Here is a 23,828-nt window from a genome sequence, read left to right as displayed (position 1 = left end):
TATTATTATAAATTATTATAAAAATGTATAAATTATTAAATTACTATACGAGTTTTCATGAATTGCATAAAACGTGAAGAATATGAGCTCCTGAAGGGCTAATGTAGGTGAAATGGACTGTTGGATAATATTATGTCCTTGATATCAAAGTTTTATTTGGTGCATATTGATTTAGTCAACGCAAACATGAACTGATGTTCAAATAACTATTTTGACTAGTACAAACAGACAACAAACATTATTTGTGTGATTTTTTGTATTTATGGGAATTTCATAGCAGAAAGAAAGTGGACGATGGATGCCTGAGAGATTGGTGACATCAACCCAAAATAAGTCATTTCAAAGAACACGGAATACATTTAGATGACCACATTTTGATTTCATGTCCATGTCAAAAAATATGGATGCGTGTTGTCCAGATCTTTTTCCATTCATATGCATTACAAAATGACATTCAATGCCATCAAATAGTTTATTTTTAAAAACACTAGACATTTAAACACAATACATGTCATTGTTATATTCATTTTACGGGAAGAGATGCGTCTAAAATCTATAGCATTTACACGCACAAAAGGCAGGACAATATCCCAGAAGTGCAGGTGTCTGTCTGAAGATAAGATCAGTCACAGTCACACATGTTCTGCAAATCAGTTCATGAAGTAACTTATTAAGAGACACTGGACAAACACTTAAAGCATCTTAACAGGGCTGAAATAACAGAGATTTTAAAAGTAGCTTTGCAGGGGTTCACCGAGAACAGTCTCCATCTCCTGAATGACATTCTGCACCTGGTGTTCAACTTCCTCACACTCATCTGTGAAAAAGAGGGAGCATGATAAATAATCAGTAGTTTTATTAGATAGAGCGAATTTATTTTTTGAAGACCTTTACTCTACAAGATTACTTAAATAACTGATATGATGTTCTTACCCTCCATGAGTTCAGCCAGGAATGGGATGGTCTCGGGCAGAAGAACCATGTAGTTCTCCTTTAGTTTTCCGGCCAACTCCAGCAACATGACCAGTGCTGAGAAACGCACCTGAACAAAATCACAAACACCTCAGTATTCAACTGAAATTGCGTACACCAACCATACGGCCCGACTCTGGTGAAAGCGTCTGTATACCTTGGGTGAGCCGTGACGTGTCTTGAGTAGAATCTGATAATTGAGAACTTTCCACTGCGAGTCGTCTCCCATGGTGACGGCAAACTGGCCGATGCAGGGCACCAAATGTTCAGTGATGTGGATCTTGTAGACCTCCTCTCCTCCCAGCATATTCTCCAACTTCAGAAACGCAATATTGATACAGTTTCAAACGTTAAGACAGTCATGGTCAACGATTTGTTTGTTTTATAAAATTAAAAACTTTTCAATTCAGTAATTTTTGGGGTGAATGTGCACCCACAGCTTAAATATTTAAGTTTATGAAACATAGCCAATACTATACTGACCTGATCCACCAGGGGGCTCAAGAGAGCATCAGCCCTCTCTTTACTGAGGAAGCGCTGTGTATCATAGACGAAGATCTTATGGAGGCAGTCCAACATATACTGCAGAAGCAGACTACTCTTCGTCACATTATCCTCTTCCTTGTCGTCTGATTCAAAGAAGGCCTCATCTATGGGAGAAGGGGTGCGAGTAGAATCACATCAGTGCTTTAAATATTGTAAAGGTTTATTGCAATGTTTCTCAAAGTATGGAGGTAGGGAAGGGTTCCGAGCCCCGCCTGTCCCCAATCGCACCAACAAAATGGTAATAAACAAGGCTGGTAAACATTACGATGTTGAGCTGGCGTCATGATTCCAACATATGATTCACTTTGGTCACATGACTCTCGCTGCTCTGTGCTGCTGGCAGCATGTGTAAACAAATATGAACAAGGCTAAGAGGCATAAAACCTCACACTGTGCAGATCAGACTGGCCTGACTTTATAACAGTGTAGTTCACGCTGTATAAAGAGGACGAGCAGTTTGCGCAGACCCGCCAGACTTTATAACTGTATAAAGACGACGTGCATCTACGCAGCCTCACTTTATAACTCTTTTAATGAATCCAAAATCAAAATAGGAATACAATCTTTATAACTGCCCAGCTCGCGCTGTATAAAGATGTGTAAAACATGCCTCACTTTAAAACACAGCAAGGCAATGTCATCGTCCATCGCAATGTTTTTTCTCTGTAAACGTCGTCCAATGCTAATTTGGTAAACAAGGCCCAACACTTATCCACGGCTAACCTTTATACCCCCTACCGCCTCTCCACATTTAAGTTTTTGTAGTGCTTCAATTAACATTCCGATGTGAAATCATTCTCGAAGGCTACTATGGTTTCATGGGACATTTTCTTCGCAGTCTGATGTTGTTTTATGTAAGGCTTACTTTTAAATGCGTCTTTCATTTTGAGTGTATTGTCAATAAATAAAGGAATGAATAAAAATAACCCAATTTCCTCTTGTTTGTCGTGCCCCACATGTCATGTCTCTATTCCCAACCAGTGGAGCCCGCCCCACACTTTCAGAATTAAGTTCTCACACAAAGACACTTATAATATCGTACCTTTGTGGGCAGTGTTGAGCTGACGGAGTAGGTCAGAAAAAGGTTTGACCAGCTGCCCGGCAAACAGCACAAACAGTCCTTTGAGTTTGTCTGCGATCCGGTCTGCCAGTCTATAGAAGGTCAGCAGACGGTCTTTAGAAGCACCATCTATCTTTGACCAATCAAACAACTGCGAAAGAGAAGAGAGCCAATCATAAAACATTTACATTGGAAATCAACACACCACTCAAGAGAAAATTGTGAATTGTTAAGTGAATTCTGAATCCGACAGCTATTTTGGTTAAGTTGATTCATCTGCTTATATTTAGCAATTAGAAAACATGCAATTAACATATATTTTTAATAAATAAATGAATGTGGAATGTTGTTCAAGCCCCTCTTACTGATGTTTACCTTGAAGAAGAGAGGTCTAAACGTGACTTCTGAAAGTTTCATAACCATTCCCAGCAGACAGTCGATCACACTGCCCTCGATCTCACCGGCCTTCTTCAGATCTCCCTATAAAATAGCATAAATACTGATAATCCTGTCAACCATTGCATTTGAAGATAAAGGCATTATAAAGAATAGAAGCGAGGCTGTTTAAGTACCTGGCAATGCTGGCCGCGGAAGTCGAGAGCGGACAGGAAGAACGAAGTGAGCTCTGATTGGTGGTTGTTGAGTTGGTCCTTCTCCATTTGAGCGATATGTTCCTTCAAGATGTTCATCAGCGGACTAAGACAGTTCTGTATCATATAGAAAACATCTTTTTTAAGGCATTATTATTATTATTTCATTTTTTTGTCATAGTTAAATTTCATCTCTATCAACTATGTTTGCACTATGTGTTTACTTTCTTCTGCACTAGTAGCTCCTGTCGCCAAGTCAAATTCCTTGTGTGTGTAAACATACTCGAAAGCTACTTCTGATTCTGATTCTTTAATGTCAAAATGCAGTAAAATTGAATTTTAAGGCATTTATTAGACAAACTACAAAAAGGGGCAAACTACAGGAAATACAGGTTTTGGTAATATAGTAAAATGCATAGAATAAAAAAATTTGTCATCATTTACACACCCATAAGTTGGTCCAAACCTGTGTAAATGTCTTTGTTCTGCTGAACACAAAGAAAGATATTCAAAAGAATGAATATGAGAATATGAGTTCTGGGTCACCACTGACTACCATAGTAGGAGAAACTACTGTGTGCATTTTTTTTTTTTATTTAAAAAAATTTAAGTAAGCAAAGAGTTTTCAGCACCTTTGACTACCATTGTAATTTTTCCTACTACGGTAGTCAATGGTGACCCAGCTCTGTTTGGTTAATGACATTCTTCCAAATAACTTTCTTTGTTTTTAGCAGAACTAAGCAACTTATAGAGCTTACCCCTTAATTTTGGGCACTACTCTATGTGACATCACAATCTTACCTGATGCTTATCCACCATGCCACAGTAGCATTTGGTGATGGTGGGGATGAGGACCCTGGAAGGCACTTTTGTGGCAAGAGTGTTGCTGAGAGACGTGAGACGCTCGGTGAGCTGAGGGCAGGACGTCAGTCGCATCGCTAACAGAGTTAAGCGTGTGGTCTACAGCATCACAAATAAATGAGATGATGTTATTCAATGGCAAAATATAAAGAGTTTGAAATCATATGCCAAGCCGTGTGCTGCTGCTGACCTGTGAGATGGTGTCCTGCAGGTATGGGCTAATGAAGTGCGGCAGGGTCTCCGACACGCGCTGTAGGGCCGTGACGGCACTCAGCAGATAGATTTCATTGGTCAACAGATCCTTCCTCTCCTTCAGAGTGTTCAGCACAGCAGGCATTAACCTGACACGTAATGAACATACCATATCAGTACAAAAACTTCCAAACCAAAACCACATCCATAATAAAACACAATTGATCATCAACCAGTACCTGTGTAACTGTGGTATGGCGTGAGCCTTCAGCGTGCCGATCACCTCCGCCACACACAGCAGAGCACTTCCCATGACGTTCTTCTCCTCGTCTTTATTAGCCACCAGCTCTACCGCTTTGTTCAGCACGGGGACAAACAGCTCCTGGTGGTTCGAGCCAAAACTGCGGCACAGAAGCTTGAGACTGTAAAGGGCCGTCTGTCGATTGATGGCCTGCTCTTCTTCTTCCTGTGGCATGACTTGACCGTGACCCCGACCCACAATATGCAGGAGATCACCGATCAGTTCAAGAAGCACAGTAATCTGTCACGGAAACAAATACATTTAAACAAATAATAACTGGGAATGTTTAATGACACTTATGTGCAGTTGGTCATCAATGCATATAAATCATTTGAATAAGACAAAATGACAGAAATATAAAATGATGATGTATGTGTGAGGTTTTCTACCTGTTCCTCCTGCCACTGAGTCCTCTGCTGTAGTTTGTTATTGAGTAACTCCATGGCCTTCCTCCTCACCGAAGCCAACTGATTACCCATCAGCCCTCTCATGACTGTGATGAATGTGTCCATGGGCAGAAGGGCATTCACCTTAAAGTTATCAAATATTTTAATTAAGACTACATAAAAACAAGAATACATGCATTCTTATTTGAGCAGATAAATAATTGACGATTGATTAATCGATCGTTATAATTTAACAGATTAAAATGAATGATTAATCAAATTAAATTATGCTTTCAGTCATCATGCAAACCAATGGCTGAGAGAGATCCAGAATAAAAGTTTGTGGATATTCGTTTTGTATTTACAAAGACATAAACACACATGTATACATATTTAAGAAATATTTACATGTATGTTCCAATAATTTAAATAATATATATGTTTATTAATTAATATTTTAATTGATATTTTTCTTAAACATAGGCAGGTAAGTGTTTGTGGTTGTAAAAACAAAATTAATATTCAGAGTACACATATACTATGTAAACACAAACTTCTATTCTGGATTAATTGTTTGAGAACCCTTATTCTTAAGTTAATTAATATTGTCTTGTTGATAAAGATAATTCTTCAGTTAATTCTTAATTAATGATTAATCATTTTAATATCCACAGCAAAACAGACAGACATAAAAATATGCTGTCATGTAAGCACCACCTTAAAACAGAAGCACAAACAGAGCCTGAAAATGTTTTCTATTTACATTAAGTTTTTAACAGACGCTTTATTCCAAAGCAATTTACACAGAGTTCAGGGAGCAATAAGCGATAATTAATCTGTTAAAATCTATTTCAGCAAAAATCATGTGAAAACAAGAAATGTCACTTGCTTAGACATGATACTGTGACAATAATGGTGTTGTTCAACGTATGGGATCAATGTAGATGTTCTACAGTACCTTGTCCAGGGTGTCATAGGACTTGCTGAGCAGAGCTCTCCAGAACTTCGCTGTGGGTTTGTCCGAGTTATCCTCCACACATCGTGCAACTGTATGGATATAGCGCAGAACCTCCTCCAGCATACTGATCAAAAAACACACAAATATAACAATCAACAAATCAATTCACCACAAACAAGTTAAACATGGTCACGCTTATCCTCACCGCTGCTGAAGATTCTGTAAGGCGACGTCTTTAATGTCCTCACTGTCCGCAACCTGTCAAACGATTACATTTCTTTATCCAAAGTTTGAAAGAAAATTCTGAAGACATCAAGAAAACATTAAAGGGGTATTTGAGCCAAAAAAAAGTCCCCATGTTTAACTCGCCCCCATTGCATCCTATCTGTATATGACTTTCTTCTTTCAGAATAATCCAGTCGGAGTTTCAATACCGTGTATCCTGGGTCGTCCAAGCTTTAAAATGGGAGTGAATTGTGGATGAGATTTCAAAGCTCCAAAAAGTGAGTGAATCGATCGATTCACAACCGAAGGCCTTTATTAAGCCCATGGAGCCGCGTGGAGAAGTTTATGATCAATGGACGCACTTTTTGGACCTTCGAAATCTCATACACTAATTCACTCCCATTGCAAGGCTTGGACGAGCTAGGATACGAAAGTCATATACAAATAGGATGACTTGAGGGTGAGTAAAACATTGGGAAATTGAGCGTTTTGGCTGAAATATCCCTTTAAATGAAGTGGGTCCAGTATAAATGAGGGTACCTTTCCAACAAATTTGTCAGAGGCCAGGAGATGAGCCATGAAAGAGATGGAGAGGAATTTAAAATGACGGAGTTCTTTGCCACTATGAGCTTGAAGGTTGAAAATCAGTTCGGAGACGGTGTCTTCCTTCTTCACTGCACTTCTTCCTCGAGTACGCTTTTTCTCAGAATCTGTGAAGAGAAATGAAAAAATGAAAATTGAATTAGACAAGTCGGGCAGCAGCCAATCAGCAGTAAGGTGCAGTAAACAGGACGGACATTAGTCGAGCCGAGTGTTGAAGAAAGCGAAAGATGGGGGTAGGGGTGTGTCTGTTTTGGTGATTTGAACATCAACAACGGCTAAGAGAAATCGGACACCCCACCTTTAAGCTGCGTTCAACTGTTTGCACCATGCAGTTAAAAAAAAAAAGATTTAAAACCATACTGATTATCATTAATATATTGAAAATCTGTATATTTGCCGCAGATGTTAAACTAACGGTGGTTGAGGATACTGCTATGCTGGACCTCTGCACTTTCTCTCTCACCTTCCTCGCTGTCCTGTGGTAGAGTCATGAGGTACTGCAGGACCCTGATGAGGGAGGCGAGCTGCTCCTTCACTTCAAACTCGCAGCACACAGAGATCCAGAAGTCCTGATCTCTCTCCACAACAGACTCCTGAACACAGAACACCACGTCAATGCATCTAATAACTAAACACACAGGATACATCCATGAAACAACAATTGAAAACTTTCCGCACCTTTTCAGGCCCGGCGGCATTGACGGAAGTCTGCGTGACGTGTTGCTTGAACATGAGCAGCATCAGGACCCAGAGGAAGTGAGACGGGCCCAACGTGCCCAGCAGCTGACTGAGGATGGGTAAGCGCCTGTGCTCGGGCACATGCGGGAGAGCATCAACGAACACGTGCATAATACGCGTCACCACGACCTCCATGTTGGCGTCAGACTGGACACTGCCATCCTTATGGGCCTGTGAGAGAATCAAGTGTAATGTAGGTTGTTATGTAAACGCATGCGGCCTGGTTTGACATATCATACATGGCACAAGCAATACAGGGCAAGTTCAGTTTATCACTCTAGTCTGGGTTAAGGGTTTCAGATGACTTTGTCACAGACCTTTATAAGAGCAGGAATGACAGCCTGTACAGTCTTATTGATGACCTGGAAACTGTAAGCATCGTCCAGTCGCATGATGTTGGCGCCCATGAAAGTGAAGATGGGCATGATGTTGTGAAGAACTTTCTCCTGAAATGAGTGAACGAGATGGTTAACATGGTTTTTAAAACTGTGTCTGTGCAGGGCTTGTCATGAGGTTGTCCTTCAGACAAGTATATTTGTCATTCACTTGTCCGAGTACAAAAATTACTTGTCCAAAGATAAAAAATATATATATTTCATTTGAATATTAATATAATATAATCAACTAAATTGTTTCGGATTTAAATTGGTCAAGTTTGCATCAAAGCATATTAACTAGTGTCCGCTTTGGCCGCCTGATTTTAGTCATTGATTATTGTCAAACGCAACCAAGTACAACCACGACAAACGCACTTCACACAAACACGCAGCTCTGTCTAATGCACATATTGTTATTAATCTACATATATGTTGCACTGGTGGTGTTTTTTTTTTTTAAAGTTACTTGTTGCCTCGGACAAGTAAAATTCTCTCTCACTTGCCCATACAAAACATTCTCTTGTCCCAGACAAGCGTTAATGTCGAGCCCTGCTGAGAATGTCTCTGTGAATGTACTTACAGGAAAGATTCCCGCTAAAGCCCCGAGCAGCAGCAGCGAGTGATGGTGAGTTTGGGGAACATCTGACATTCTGACGCACTGCACCACCAGCTCCACGTTAAATTTGTCCTCCTCCAGCACATCTAATCACAGAACATAAAAACAAACCATCTAATAAAAACCTGAGAGAAAATCTATCTATTAAAAATAAGCTCAAGAGGTCATTGCTTCTGAGGGTCTTTAAAAGAACTTCTACTGCAAGGCTCCTGCATCATACAACATGGTTAAAACACACATTCATATTACTGTGCAAAAATGTAAGCGTTTAGAGGTCTTTGAAGCATGCTGAGGTAGTTTCTTGTACCTTTGCTAACAGCTCCTCCATCTGAAGAGAGTTTCTGACAGATGTTGAGCAGGCAGATGAGGATGAGCTGTTTGGTGTACTCGATATTCTCCTGCTCAGCTGCGGCACGCTCCAGACATCTACAAAACACATTTCACAAAACGTACTCATTCATGCATTTGACAGATGCCTTCACTCTATGCAACTTAAAGTGCAGTTATGGTACAAATCAATGTGTTCTTTCTCTGCCGAACATGTCTGCATGATCTACATTCAGACATGAAAAATCAAAGCTTTTGTATGAAGTTTGTAAAACCTGATCCTGAACACAAACTTTCAAAACCCACCAAAACTTACATTATTCCGTCATGTGTCAGACATATCAAAGCAGGAGTTCACTCCAACATGCTTGTAATGAAAGTGTGCGCAGGTGTCAAGATTGTGAACAGATGTTTGTTACGCACCTGGAGAGCAGGTGAAAGAGAGCAGGCACTAGACACTGAGCTCTCTTCAGCTTCTTTTTGTGTTGCAGCAGCTCTAAAATCAGGGTGATTCTCGGCCACGAGACGACGGGCTCCTCAGGTCCTGCCGTAGACGTGTCTTGTGTTTTTCTGCAGGAAAGCAGATGCAGTTCAAACCACCAAATATTCCTGTATTGAAGCCTTGCACAAAAAGCCCAACCCCTCACCTCTGCAGTTTACTCCGCCGTGCTTGTTGAACGGTCACTGCGACTCGGTGTTTATCTGCAGGCATCAGCTCATTGGCCACTAACTCTGCATCCACTGCGATCTACAACCACAGAGGCGTTAAAACGTTCATTAAAGATAGTAATACAGAAGATATGTCTGCCAAAGAATTAAAGGGATAAATGTAAATGCATTCAGTGATTTATGGTGCATTACGAACCCTCAACAACATTAATAATGTTCATACCGCTTTAAAGACGCTGTTGATAACTTGTGTACAGGCAGAGTTTTTGTTCCCAACCAGCAAGTCAAAAAGAATGGCGAGAATTCTCTGCTGAATCTTTTCATCTCCAAGTGCGGCGAAGAATGGCTTGGTTATCTATGAAAACATCGCATTACATTATTCCTACGACGCAATCATATTCGAACATTCTTTTACGCTTTGCAACTTTTGGATTAGATATTAATGTATATTTTCAGAACTGAGGTGTCTGAAGTACACTTTCAGTGTTCATTTCAGGTAATTCTGTATGCCAGAAGGGTCTGTCGAACAACATCTGCAATGAAAGCACTTCATTTGTGCACCAACCTGCTCCAGGGCAATAATCTGGAAACTAGACATAGTGGGGTACGGCTTGGCTGACGTGCCAATAGCCCTGAGGAAGATCTCCAGGCACCGGGGCTCTTTGACCAGTAAAGGTGCAGACTTCTCATTGAATTTGCTCAGCAGCAGCTGCAGGACGAGAGCCTCATCTGGCAGGAAGGTGCATGTGTCTGGAGCACACTGCTCGAGAAGACACTCCACAGCCGGCAGAAGAGCCTCCAAAACATGCTGGATAAAGAGGAAGAGATGGGTTTGCATGCGTACACATCCATCGCTGAAAGAGGTTTGAGAAACAGTGACGTCGTTACCGTACCTCTCCGTGAATGTCCTGAATGGCCCTCAGCAGAGATTTGGAGGTGTATAAGGGGCAACAGGGTAACTGCACACACTGCAGGAGCTGATCAATAGAGGCCAGCTTCTTACTCTTGCCTTTCAACAATATCGCCTCCTCGTAAACCATAGACAGTGACTGCAGGAACGACAGAAGTGTTATTTCTTTGCCAAAAGCACATGGAACTGAAATGATGAATTCTACTCAAAGCGGTGATAAAATGCGGCTGTGACTGACCTGGCTGAGGTACGAGGGGTCAGCGATGATCTCCTCAGATGATTTGAGGAGATGTTCCACCAATGGGTGGTAAGGTGAAGATACGACCCCCCTGAAAGAGTGAAGCACAGCGATGGAAGCCTTCCGAACCTCACACACGCCTGATCGCAAACACACCAGCAGAGACGGCACCACTGCAGGAAGAAATCAATCTGCGGTTATCATCTGTCCTCTCGGTTGAAAACAATATTGAACACAGCATGTGCAAACAGCACACATTTATGTAAGAGAGTGATGTACCTGGTGAGGCGCCTGATGCCAGTACATTGAGGGATTTCATTGGCTGCTTGCAAAGCACGGCCTTTCCCACATAAAGAGCCTGAGTTTGCAGTATGGCACTGACGCGACAGTCCAGCTGGTCACCTAAATTACTGTTGTAACCCCACAGGAGTGAGAGAAACTTAAACAGAGTCAAGGGCTCTTTCAGGTGCACCTGCAATATGAAAAGCCAGACATAAATGAGCATGTAGCCAACATTGTTGTTTTTAATGTAATACAGTAAAAAATCCAATGAAGACAGCGTTGCCTGCATGCTTCACACTCAGAAACCTTACAATTGTAAAAGTGGCATCCAAACCTTTACTTTAACCGAAAAATTCAATAAATCATATTAATTACGGTATGTGACAATAGACGTTTTCATTTGATGCACACTCCTGCCCCGAACTTCATTTCCGGTCCGTGTTCAGTTCCCGGTCTGATTATGTAACAATTTAATTTATATTTAATTTATAATATTATTATTTTTTATTAATATTTCATGGTATATGATATACATATTTATTAGTGGTGGGCATAGATTAATTTTTTTAATCTAGATTAATCTAGATTAAAATGGCTCATTTGAATTCTGCCGAAGGCATTCAGAATATGTGTGCTACCCAAATAATGACTAAAAGTAAGTCTTTGAGAACGGGTTTCTCAAGCCAGGTGGCGCATTAGACCAGGGGCTCATCTCCTGTTTCCAAAATGCATCACAAACTGCTTGAGAAAGCTGTTCTACTATGATAATTGGTGATGAAAATTAAATTATGTTCAATAAAATGAACTTGTGTTTACTTCCGCATTAGCTAAGGGATGATTTGCGTTTAGGTGGTACTTGAGACTGGAAGAGCTCCTACAGTACATTTACATTTAGTCATTTAGCAGACGCTTTTATCCAAAGCGACTTACAAAGAGTGAGGGAGCAACAAGCAATATGTCATACAGGAGCCATAATACATTAGATCTCAATACAAAGTTACTGGTTTCAACTAAAGCTAGACCACTACCTGTTGAGAGAAAGTTTTTTTTTTAAACCAATTCCGCATTGCACAAGGTGCAAACAACCTTAGTCTTGACGATGTTTCTATTGGGAAGCTTCTTAAAAAATAATATTCCCTGAAGCAAACCCGGCGGCTTCATAGCTGCATCCATGTTAGCACGTCACGTTTGATGTGGTAATTTCACAGTAACGTTATGTTGTGTTCAGACCAAACGCGAATGGCGTGTCAAGCACGAGTGATTTATATGTTAATGCAAAGAGCCAATAGACCTACTTACTGCGCGAATCGCGCGAATGAAGCCCTGGTTATGAGATGATGAGGCGGCTTCTGCTTCCGCGAATGACACGAATCACGCGAGTTGAAAAATCTCGATCTCGCCCCGTACAGTGCAGTTAAACTGGTATACATCCGCGCTAAAATATCAAGGTGAAAGTCATCATAGCTTGCGTAGAATAGACCCAGCTCCCAACCCAACTTTGAGAATAGATTAACGGCGTCATTTTTTTTATTGCGCGATAAGAGTCTCACTGCGTTAACGCCGTTAACGGCCCACCACTAATATTTATATATAATACAATTTTATTAATTGTATAATCAATTATAACTGCTAAACAGTTTTTGATTCTTTGCTGAGGTCTAGTTGGAAGTTAAGTTTGGGTCATATAACGTTTGTTTATCCTGTTGCTGCGGAATCACGTTATTTTAAGGTATGACGTGTTTAATTCTATTGTTTTTGTTCGTTTCGTTTTGCTTCCTTGATTTACATTTACATTAAATGTAAATTGCAATGTTATTAATTTTCATAAAGAACGTTCAATTAAACTAGGAATGTCTTCAATTCTTTAACAAGTTGTTACACGGTTAATGAACATGGTTAATGTTTTGGAAATAAATCTGTTATTCGAATTGAGTTTGTGATATTGTAATTGTGAACCCAGTATTGTGTAATGTTTTAAATATGGGCTGAGCGTATCGTTACAACCCCTAATATTAAAGACGGCATGAAATCAAAATTGAAAAATCTTTTGTTTTCAAGGAATATTGTAGCAAGTTATCTATATGTATTTTTTAGGAGCCTGTTTGTTTTGAGGTACGTTTTACTTTTTGGATAATGTTTGTGTTTCTGAGGCTCTAGACAACATCATAGCTACTATCACTTGTATCACTTGTTTTTATGGTTACCGCAACAAATACCAGAAAATACTGTGATAGAGTTTTAGGGCCATATCCCCCTTCCCTTGTCCTGCCCTACATTTATTCCCTCATTTCAAAAGACGTTTCACTCAGATTTTCGTCAAAGTACAGAAAAGACAATCGCTACTTCTATTTTATGGTGACTTTAACATGTATCTGTAAGTGTACTAAAACTCGAAAATGGACAGTAAAACACTGAATATTATTTCACTTATGTACAGCACCTGTAGGATGGGCTGCATTAGGCTCCTAAAGCAAGGGGCAAGTGGCCCTTCACTGGCCCCTGATATCACCACATCAAACAGACGACAAAGTAGACGCAGGTAACAGCAGGTGTTAGTGTCCATCTTCTCAGGGTTCCACCAGGACTCACCTGAAATACACAGCACGTATTTGTTAGCAGGTAACATTTTTTAAGGATTTGGGTGAACTTGTGTATTTTCCACATTTCCAGTATTTTCATTAACAAAACATGCATTGCTGTTTAACTCAAAAAAACAAGAGTCCTGTACCCTTAAATGTAGATTTGGGGCATTTGAGGGCAGTGATGAATAGCCGCAGTAGTGAGAGAAGCAGGAGGCTGTGTTCTTTCTCTGCACAGAGACCAGAGTTCATCTTCTGCAGAAACTTACCCAGGCCAACACACACCGGCACACACACATCCAACCCCACAACAGACACCTAATGTGACGGAAACAAAATACAATACATTCGGATGCATGATGTATTTGTGACCGTCGTGAAAACAGTGCATTCGTTTTTATGAATTTTGTATTCAATTTACAAAGTAAAACTGTTTTGCATGTATACCATGAACAATAAACAACAACTTCCTAAAACTGACAACAAACTGCTCATGAAGTTTCTGAGAGACATCTTGAACGGTGCCGTTTAATATTAAGAAATAAATTGCATATATAAACATGCCTAGCTAATATGAGAAGGCATGTTTGTCTTCTTTCGACTGTGTGTATTGGTTTAAAGCCACTAGCAAAAATGACTTTACCTACTGACTGTTTGACAACACTCTACTAAAACATTTACATTTTTGTCTAATAAATGACTAGTGTGGCAAGTAGCTGTTTTATAAGCTGTGATGGGCTTTATTTTGCAGTAACTGTCAGGGCTTCCGACCTTCTCGGGTTGGATTGTGGAGATGTGAAGCAGAGAAGGCTCCAGGAGTTTGTAGACACTTTGAGCTGTATGCAGATGTTGACTCTCAGTCATAGACTCCAGACTCTGAAGAAGCGTGAAACACAAGACGACAAACGCCGTTCTCTCCCGCACGCTGCTGCCCTGACGGCCCACGACTTTACATATATTCTCAAGCTGCAACACACACGCACATTGCAAACACCTGACTTATATACTCAATATGTATATTAAAACATGAAATCAGTTTTAACGGTTTGATTCTTACAGTGTTGCGTCTGGTCGTGTGATCCATGTTGGCCAGGTTCTTTATCAGAGTTGTTGTGAGCATTTGGTTGGCCATCTCCATCATGTCTGATGGAGGCGTTTTGGCCTGAACTTCCTTCAGCACTGCGAATTAAGACAAGACAAAGTTATCACAAAATCAATACCTGGTTTATTGGCTAATGCATATACAAAGCAACTGCTTTCATAAAAATGTAAAACGCAATCTAATCCCAATGCTCTCCCTAAACATTCTGGGTCAGATGTTAAACACAAAGAAAAAAAGAATGTATTCTAAGGACTATAAAGTAATTGAAACGTCATTATAAAATCGTCAGTAGCAACCTTTGGCCCATCCTTTGGTCAGAGGATGCTGGGAGATCAGAGCGGTTCCAGCAACACATGATGCCATCTGCAGCTCTAAACACTCGGGCTCTGGACCCGTCACCGCCAGGAATGGCAGGAGATCCCACGTAACCTGCGCCTTCAGATCCGGCCTGCCCTCGACAACACGCGGGTCATCAAGAACACGCACAGCCTCCTTCAGCACCACACACCTGCAGAATACAAGACCACATTCAGTCAAATGATTCCTTTAAGGAAACAAACACGTTGTTCAAGTATAACTAACCAATCAGCTGATGGTTTGGTGCGGTGCAGAAGAGCAATCAAAGCAGAGACCGTCTCCTCTGAATCCATAAAGCCTAAGTGAAGCTGTTAGAAACCACAACAGGCATTTAATCTCCCATGTCGAGAGAAATCAATGAAATAAAAAGTTTGTGCATCAATTGGTTATCTGACCTCCAGCGCTGTAATGGCAGACATCACGACCTCCGGCTCGTCATCCTTTATTCTCTCCAATAACGAATCCTTCAGAAACACTTCATCAAAGCAATTCTGCAACATACAGGACACAAACATCTTATTACTTCATTACATTGGCGTGTGTCTCCTGCATGTAAATGCAGTAAATATAAAAACATAAGACGGATTAACAAACAGCTTTACATAACAATCACCACTCATTAACATCTGTTATAAGACGTTTTTAGATGAAACTGAAAAATAAGATATGTGTTTGTTTGGCAATAAAGTATTAGGAGGACCCCCCACTTCCTAGGTTGTCTGAAGCATCTTCATCTAGCCTAATGACAATATTTTTGAATCTACCACCATTTGCTACTACTGTAACAAATTCATTACATTAGCAATTACGGCCATTACAATATTCCCTAGAACGCAAGAACAAAAACATTAAGTTATTACATTCTGCTGAATCATAACCAAGCAAGCTTTTATTTTCTGTAAAATGCACTAATGAATCACTCATGCTAGTAGTGCATATAAAGAACATAAACAGGCCAAAAATGATTGATTTCATGTTGATGGGAACGTTGATGGTGCATATACACACATGTTGTGAGGTGAAGATCTCTTTCAGGTACATGACAGCCATGTTTCTCACTGAAGGTAACGGATGGTTTAGACTGAGCATAAGAGATGTGTCGGACTCCTCCAGGATCTGCAGATACACATGCCACAATTTTATTACAACACATTAGGCATGAAGATTTGAAATATATTTTCTACAATAATAACTACATATTATGAAGTTCTCAAACTATTTAGAGTATTTGTCAACATTAGGACAAATTCATCACCGGTTAATTGACGTGTGAAAACACCAGTTGTACCGGTTACACCGGGGATGAGGGCTTTGCTGCGGGGTGGTTGAAGATGCGCCTGTGTACATGACACATTTTACTTTAGGTTTAAAGTAGCGGCAATTCGGAAACGGCAATTGCTTGAATTTATAGTGGGTTTAATATCTTTCTTAATTAAAACACACACAAAAAAAAGTAAAAGGACATTTACTTATGAATAATCACAGCACACTTAAAGTAAAAAATAAATGAAAACAAGAAACATTTATGTTAGATAAATTGCCTAAATTACAAAACGGGCAATCACGGCACACAATAAATATGAAACTAACAAGATGGGAATACAAAACAAAAAACAGTGGGGGTCGGTGCCGCGGTGGACAAGTGATTTAATCGGTGGGCGGGTGGACACCGTGGACTACCGGTGACACCGACTATCGCAACAAGACTAGTCAAAATTGGGGAATTGGCTTTCCTGTAGCTCAGTCGTTGGAGGATGGCACTAGCAATGCCAAGGTCATGGGTTCGATCCCAGGGGATTGCACATAGTCAGAAATAAATTTATAATACAATGCAATGTAAGTTGCTTTGGATAAAAGTGTCTGCCAAATGCATAAATGTAAATATATAACTATCACTATCCCACCAGGCTCCTGATCCTGATTTAATCCTGAGTTTATTAGGGGGACTAAATGAATGCAGATTATGTCTCACCGATTCATTATTTATTTGTAAGCTGCCTAAATGGACTTTTTCCTAAATCTAACTGGGACTAACGGAAAGGACAAAGAACAGTGGCTTACCTGGTATTTCCCACAGCTCACAGTAAGAGAGATGAACTGATGGAGCAGGTGTTTTTCATTGTCACATGATACACTTTTAACCTGATTTTCCAAAACCACATCCATGGCACATGGATATCTGCAAGATAAACAACAACAAAATAAAATATTATTATAAATATTCATTAATAAATATTAGGACTGTCAAATGATTAATCGCGATAAATTGCATCCAGAATAATAGTTTGTGTTTACATAATATATATTTGTGTACTTTGCATAACAATTTTGTATTTATTTACACACACATCAATGCACATATTTAAGAAAAACCTAAAAATTAATAAACATTCATTTCAATTATTGGTAAATATAAATAAATGCATGTAAATATTTCCTAAAAATGTGTTTGTGTTTGTATTTATAAATACAAAAGTAAAATGCACTGTACATAGAAATATATGATGTAAACACAGACTTTTATTCTGGATGCAATTAATCACAATTAATCTTTTGACAGCCCTAATAAATATTAATGCTGATAAAGTAAAACAACACACAGAATATAATCTACTATAGACCATTTAAAAAGATTTGAACAACAATGGTCCCAAAGTACTTCCTGTTTAATTTTTTTACACTACACAAATGTTATAGCAGAATACAACCAACAGAATATTTACAACTAAATAACAATATTAAATAAACATCTTCAAGCCTTTAAAAAAACTGTGTTGTTTATGTTTCCCAAATGGGTCCAAATTTGACACAAAACAGTGTAGAAATGACTTTAAAATCAGAGTGAACTTCCAAACAACTTCTGTAACGTGACATTTTTCAGAGTAAAACAGAATATCAAATGAGAAGAATTGAGGGCATGGCACGATTTTATTGAACTGTGAAGTGACTGAATCTAGAAAGCACATATACATCTGGAAGATGTTAACTGTATTTTAATGTCTGCATTTACATGTGGAAGATGTATTTTATTGATTGTTTGCTCATCTCCAATACGTCTACTCTCAGATGTCACATAGACATCAAGAAAATGTCTGTAAGATCTTTATGATTTAGAATGTATGTAAAACTGAGCTTTCTAAGATGTTTAGCAGATGTTTTCCGGATCTCCAGATTTTTATAAGACATTTTACAGATCTAACTGTGAATTTTGATTTCGTGGGGATTTTAAAGGTACCTAGATTCAAAGAGTCGTACAGCAGACTGCATCCTTTGGTTCAGAGCTGAAATCTTATCAGAGGGCATGTCACCACCACGGGAAACATATTCCTCCAGAAGAAGCCTGGAAAGAGGCAAGTACAAGAAGAGAAAATATTTAAGCTTCATACAGTCTTTTCATTTCAATTGAATTTAGCTCTTCTTACTTAGCCACAGTGCTCTCGAGGTGGCTGTTCAGCTGAAGGTTCTGGAGGACTGACTCTAACAGACCGTGGTGGTCAACAATGTATGATGAATCTTCATTCTGCTGCTCACCTACAGAGACACAGCAACCAGAAATAATCCATAAAGGCAATGCGTTATAGGTATTTACCAGCAATGCGATAACGTTTTCTAATGTTACATTTCTCACCAATTATAATAACAAGCAAAACCAAGTTCATTTTAAATTGAAACCCTTTTGGTTCAGAAGGAGCAGGAAGAGTAACTAACCATCTTGCGTCATGACAGTTGGGATGAGATGGGGCAGCAGGTATCGCAGTATGGGACTGACGTCATGGACTGCAGATATGCTCTGCAGGTTGGACACCAAGGTAGGCACAGCACACAGATACCCAAAAGGTCTTATAGAAAAACAAAAATGGTTACATATAGTTTTTAAGGGACACAAAAACATTACAATAGTAATATGATAGAAAACATAAGCATGAGTAGATCAAGTAATTGGGTTATACTTACGAAACCGGGTACTTAAAGATTTTAAGTACAAATCATACTGTATGATACAGTAACACAGAAAATGCTCATAATAAAGATAACTGTGTTCTCTACCTTGCACAAAGCAGTAACTTGAATGAATGAATGATGTATTTTATTTAATTTTCTGCTGAAATTCTCATTTCTGCAACGTTTCTGAGTGCAGTATATGTTGACATGAGTAAAATGACATTTGACATTCTTCTAGATGTTCTTGAATGACAAAACAATCATTGACAGAATATTCATGTATAAAAAAAATTGGAAATAGTGAAAAAAGGCTAATTGACTGGTATTCTCATCCTTTGTAACATTTTTAAAAGACTCTACACACAAACAAAAATATATTTACATTATGTATGATTTTGTGTTTAGAACAGCGTCCCAGGAAATGGCCGCCAACGTTTATTTGGCGTAACATTTTGTAATGTTTTTCCATCTGGGATAATGACTGTATCTGTGATCGATTAACTAGTGGATAAACTGCACTTTCGCGTCATGTATTTAATTGTCAGTCACATTGTGGAGAAAGGGCACACAGCATAAAGCCGCTCTATAATGGAGATGTGCTGTATTGTGATTTTGTGCGATGATGTTGTGTCTATAAATCAGAAGTGACTGCTGGTGACATTCAGTTGTAAGATACAGTATAATGTGACAAGATCAGAGAGTAGAAGGAAAAACAGATATCAAGTGCTAACACTATTTAGTTTGTGACGTCACCAGCGCCACAAGTCAGTCAAAATCCTGTGGGAAACACTGGGAGAAACACATTTTTCTATTTTATGTTTAATGTGCTCTTGTAATGCTGTGTACATTACTCATTAATCATACAGGTAGTTTTCACATTTAAAAAATGTTACATGTATAATTTACTATGAAATATATTTCATTAATGTCTAATGTATGATTTATAAAATCTTGCTTTTCATCGCATCGCTTGATCTTTTTTTACCATGTTAAGCTGTCAATGATTTCATTGCATAAAACAAAACGTGCTTATTCCAATGTTTTTAAGAAAATAGTTTTTGAAACCAAGATTTTGTGAGAATCACCCAATTATGAACCAAATCATTAAAACTTACTTTGAACCAACTACCCCTTCTTTCTGGTTCTGGAGGAGGATGATAATGCAGCTCAGACCCTCTTTCACCAGCTGTGGTGTCTGACCCAAAGACCTGGACAACTGCACAGTCAATGAGTCCACCAACTGAGCCTCCATCACTACCTTCACGGCCAGCTGAGACACGATCATGTAAGTGGCAGCTCTGTAGTCCAAAAGCTCTGATTTCAGCCCCTGGTTATTCAAGACCGACCATAATCAGTTTAATCAAGTTGAGAATCAGATTAAGTTGTACAAAAGCATGTCAATAACATTTTTACATCAAAAAAAATGAAACTTAACTAATATTTGTGTAAACTAATCTCTCTTCACGTGGTTAACGTTACTGTTAGATCTCAAGTTTCATCAGATTGAGTGTAGCATGATCATATTCACAATCACTGTCTTACCAGTTGTATATGTGGAAGCAGTTTGGCCATTATAGGATCAGTTATCTTTTCTACAGCGTCGAGCCCGAGAACGATGGTAGATGCATAGAAAGAAAAGATAACCCTCAGCTGGGGACAGTTCCCATCGTGGAAAAATTCAGAGTATGCCTACAATAAAATTAAATCAAGCATTAACCAATGCAACCAATAGTCAAACTGGCAGATTTTAAGCCCAGCTAACGGTCTCTTACCTTAACTGATCTTGTGACCATAGAGCAGATGAAATCCATAAAGCCTAAATCCTTATAACAGTGTGTGAGCAGAGTTCCTCGGGCCAGAGGAACACCGGGTTTCTACAAAGCAAATTCAATTTTAACTCAAATCTGAAAACAGTGTTACAACGTTTTCTATTTATTTGAAATTGGAAAAAAAAATAAACAAGAGTGTTGCTTCCAACCCAGGTCAAAAGAAATAAAACAAAAAGTAACTTTGTAACCGCTGAGATGGGAATCAAACTCGGGGGCCTTGCACTGGCACTATATGTCGACAAACCATGGGGCTATCCGCACCAACAAAATGTCACTTTTATCACAAAACATTCATAAAGGAGCCAGTCTTTTGCTGTTTTTGAGGCTTTGATTATGTTTTTTGGGTGTTTCACAATGTTCACAAAGTTCATGTTTCTAATAAAAAAAAGGATTTCTATTTCACATATTTCAAGTCTATTGTTCACTTCTGTCCCTCTTCTAACAAGACGACTGTTTTCTTCCCGTCTACATAAAGTCACTCCTTCCGAAACGATCTGATTGGTAAAGCTGACCAGGTCTGTCGTGATTGATTCCCCGCTTAGAGTGTGTCTCTGAAGATGTCCCACCCATAACATATCAGCAAGCTTCTCAGGCTGTTGTGATTGGTCGGTGTCCTTCTCAGTGCACGTGTATTCATAAATGTTTGGCTTTTAGCAATAAACAGTAACGATGGCGTCAACTTCACTTTATCAGTTAAAAACATGTGGATCCATCGAAGTGTAACGGAGGTCTGCTAGTGCATGTGCAAACGTCAATTTTTGTCATAGATCGTGTTTTTTTCTAGTATGGCGAGGGAAGTGACACCGGAGTAGTTTAGCGCAAAGCTCTGTCAAATGTTTACAACCTCTGATAACCAAACACTACTCCATCGGCTCGATCCTCTTCTCTAAGGAAGACCTCTCCCCTTTTTTGGCATATTCCTTTGGGCGGAGTTTATTAAAAGCACTCGGAATAGTGACATCCTGTACCCAGTAAGTAGAGGGCTGTCGTCTGATTCCTGCCGTTCTCTGTAGTCCATGAAAAGCGAATTCTGTTAAAGGCAATATCTCGCTTGGCACTGAACTTGAGCTTTATCATTTGGCAGGTATTGTTTATGCTCTAACAGAAACATTACACACTAACTAAAGGTTTAAAAATGGGTTTGCGGGGAATGGGACCTTTGAAGCAACACTATAGAACTTTTGCTCACTGTTCCCCCATGTGGTTGATAAACGCAGTTGTCTGTAACCGGTGTTGCCAATAGTGTCACTGTTTAAGCCTGTTTTGTAACAATTTTTCAACTTTTTTGTACAGCTGTATATATCTTTTATAATGTGATCAAACTAAATATTCTTCCAAGATACGACATATGCAATACTACACTATAGGTACTCAAGATTAATATGAGATTTGCAGAAACCCTGCGTGTTAGGGCCGCTTTATAGTTGAAAAACGACAAAGTGTTGCATTATGAAGAAAATTCTTTTTAAAAGTCATATTATTTCCTAAATTCTAATTTCAAAAAGTTTTCAAAAAGTTAGGAATGTTTTCTCGTAAAAACTTGTGAAATGCTTGCGATTACACATGATAAGGTTTACCTGAATATAATACATGATAAGGTTTACCTGAATTCCATGGAGCCAATACCATTTGTGTGTTGGCTCGTCGATCTTCAAAAGCTGAATCACTCGTACAAACACTTTAGTCTCATGATATGGTAACACACAAGCAATCAGACTGTCCTGATTATACAGATGAATGTGGAATCTGCAATCAATAAATTTTGTATAAAGTATTGTTGATCATTTCAATCTTTTTGCATGCTTTCAGAGGTCAAATGGAAAGTCTGCAATTAAATGAAATCTTCAAAATAAAGCAAGTAAATAGTGTGTAAAACATGATCAACATGAGAAGAGCAATAGAGTTTACCTGTGTACTAGCCATTCAATGCACTTCAGAGCAGGCTTGAGCAGAAAGTAAGGTGACAGCCGAGTGAGAAAGAGCGAGATGGTCTTGTCTAGTTTCTTGTTGACCTCTTTGGACTGAACGCTGCGCTCTAAAGTTAGAGAGGCCTGACTGAAAAGAGTTTCGTGAAACTCGCTGAACGCTGGATCAATTCCAGTCATCTCCTCCAGTCCTGTGCAGCCTGTGACAAATGACCAACAACAGTAAACATTTACAAAACGTGATTAATACTTCTTTTCTCAATGGTCACATCACAAGAGATCTCAATGACCCATTTAAAGAGAAATGATGACTGCACCAGACCACCATACGCGTCAGAGCGGTATATTCTCACCCAATGCATGGAAGGTGCTTCTGTCCATGCTGGCTGCATCTTTAGGTTCGAAGAGCACAGAGGCGATCTCTCTCCGGCTGAGCAGATTAGGGTCATTCTGAGGCAATGCCAGTCGCTTCAACTGATGTGCTAAGGATGTCATCTAGGAAACATTATATTAAAATAATTCAAAATAAAAAGAGCAAATTAAATAAACGACAACAGACTATGTACATTGTTGGCTTTTAAGATTTGGGGAATTGTGTGAGGTTTGTCTGCTGGAAGAATCAATGTAGATGACAGGTCAACATCCGTCTTACTATTAAAGCAATGAGTCCCATATGAGAATGTTATAGTCTTATTTACTACAGTAAACTGTCGTAGACTTCCTAGATTTGAATGTTAAAGCATACCGTTTAACTTACTATAGATATACCGCAGAATACAATAGTAGGTTAACGTTACCCAATAACGTTTAATGACATGTTATCATATGTTTAATAGAAAGATCACAAAAACCTGGTATAAACAAAACAAGGATGCTGATAAGTAACAAATTATTTCCGTTTAGGGTTGCCAAAACACCATTTTAGTGAATGACATATGTGTGCCATCAGGACGTAAAACAACAGGAGAAAGTTTTCCCCATGAGAGGTCAGACATGCAGCGCACCATCAGTTTGCTGAAACAGTAGATATATTCTCTTACCTTTAAACGTATTTTTCACACCAGTTTCCACGTGCGTTAGAGCGCAGAATGATTTTGCTCTCTGTTTTGTTTTCGTTGTCGGAGGACTACGTGACAATTATACCGCCATCTAGCGCATCGGATGTGCGCTGCACTTTCCTCACGCAGAATGAAGACTGTGGATAATGGACATTTAGCACTCTTAGCGTTGCCTCATTACTAAA

The 23,828-nt window shown here is 39.2% G+C and overlaps 1 protein-coding gene across 1 annotated transcript; it reads right to left on the bottom strand.

Annotated features, from left to right (window-relative positions):
* Positions 1-238: 238 nt before the first annotated feature.
* Positions 239-23,705, bottom strand: heatr1 (HEAT repeat containing 1). Its single transcript, XM_056770623.1, has 45 exons — positions 23,626-23,705; positions 22,939-23,080; positions 22,569-22,785; positions 22,265-22,406; positions 20,604-20,705; positions 20,374-20,520; positions 19,947-20,158; positions 18,598-18,728; positions 18,312-18,420; positions 18,125-18,229; positions 16,951-17,068; positions 15,898-16,005; positions 15,285-15,380; positions 15,115-15,197; positions 14,829-15,040; positions 14,488-14,609; positions 14,202-14,396; positions 13,580-13,748; positions 13,292-13,440; positions 10,849-11,041; positions 10,570-10,742; positions 10,315-10,470; positions 9,987-10,229; positions 9,645-9,776; positions 9,400-9,500; positions 9,176-9,322; positions 8,733-8,851; positions 8,390-8,511; positions 7,750-7,878; positions 7,373-7,603; positions 7,158-7,287; positions 6,632-6,801; positions 6,072-6,124; positions 5,867-5,990; positions 4,912-5,052; positions 4,461-4,762; positions 4,220-4,370; positions 3,970-4,128; positions 3,151-3,285; positions 2,954-3,058; positions 2,561-2,729; positions 1,456-1,622; positions 1,130-1,288; positions 934-1,042; positions 239-817 (listed from the first exon to the last, which is right to left on the bottom strand). The coding sequence occupies exons 2-45, from the start codon at positions 23,078-23,080 to the stop codon at positions 729-731; spliced, it is 6,468 nt and encodes a 2,155-aa protein (XP_056626601.1). The 5' UTR covers positions 23,626-23,705; the 3' UTR covers positions 239-728.
* Between the last annotated feature and the right edge of the window lie 123 nt (positions 23,706-23,828).

Source organism: Triplophysa dalaica, chromosome 17 (assembly GCF_015846415.1).
Source record: "Triplophysa dalaica isolate WHDGS20190420 chromosome 17, ASM1584641v1, whole genome shotgun sequence".
Classification (NCBI taxonomy): Eukaryota; Metazoa; Chordata; class Actinopteri; order Cypriniformes; family Nemacheilidae; genus Triplophysa; species Triplophysa dalaica.
This window is presented reverse-complemented; position numbering and strand designations above follow the sequence as displayed.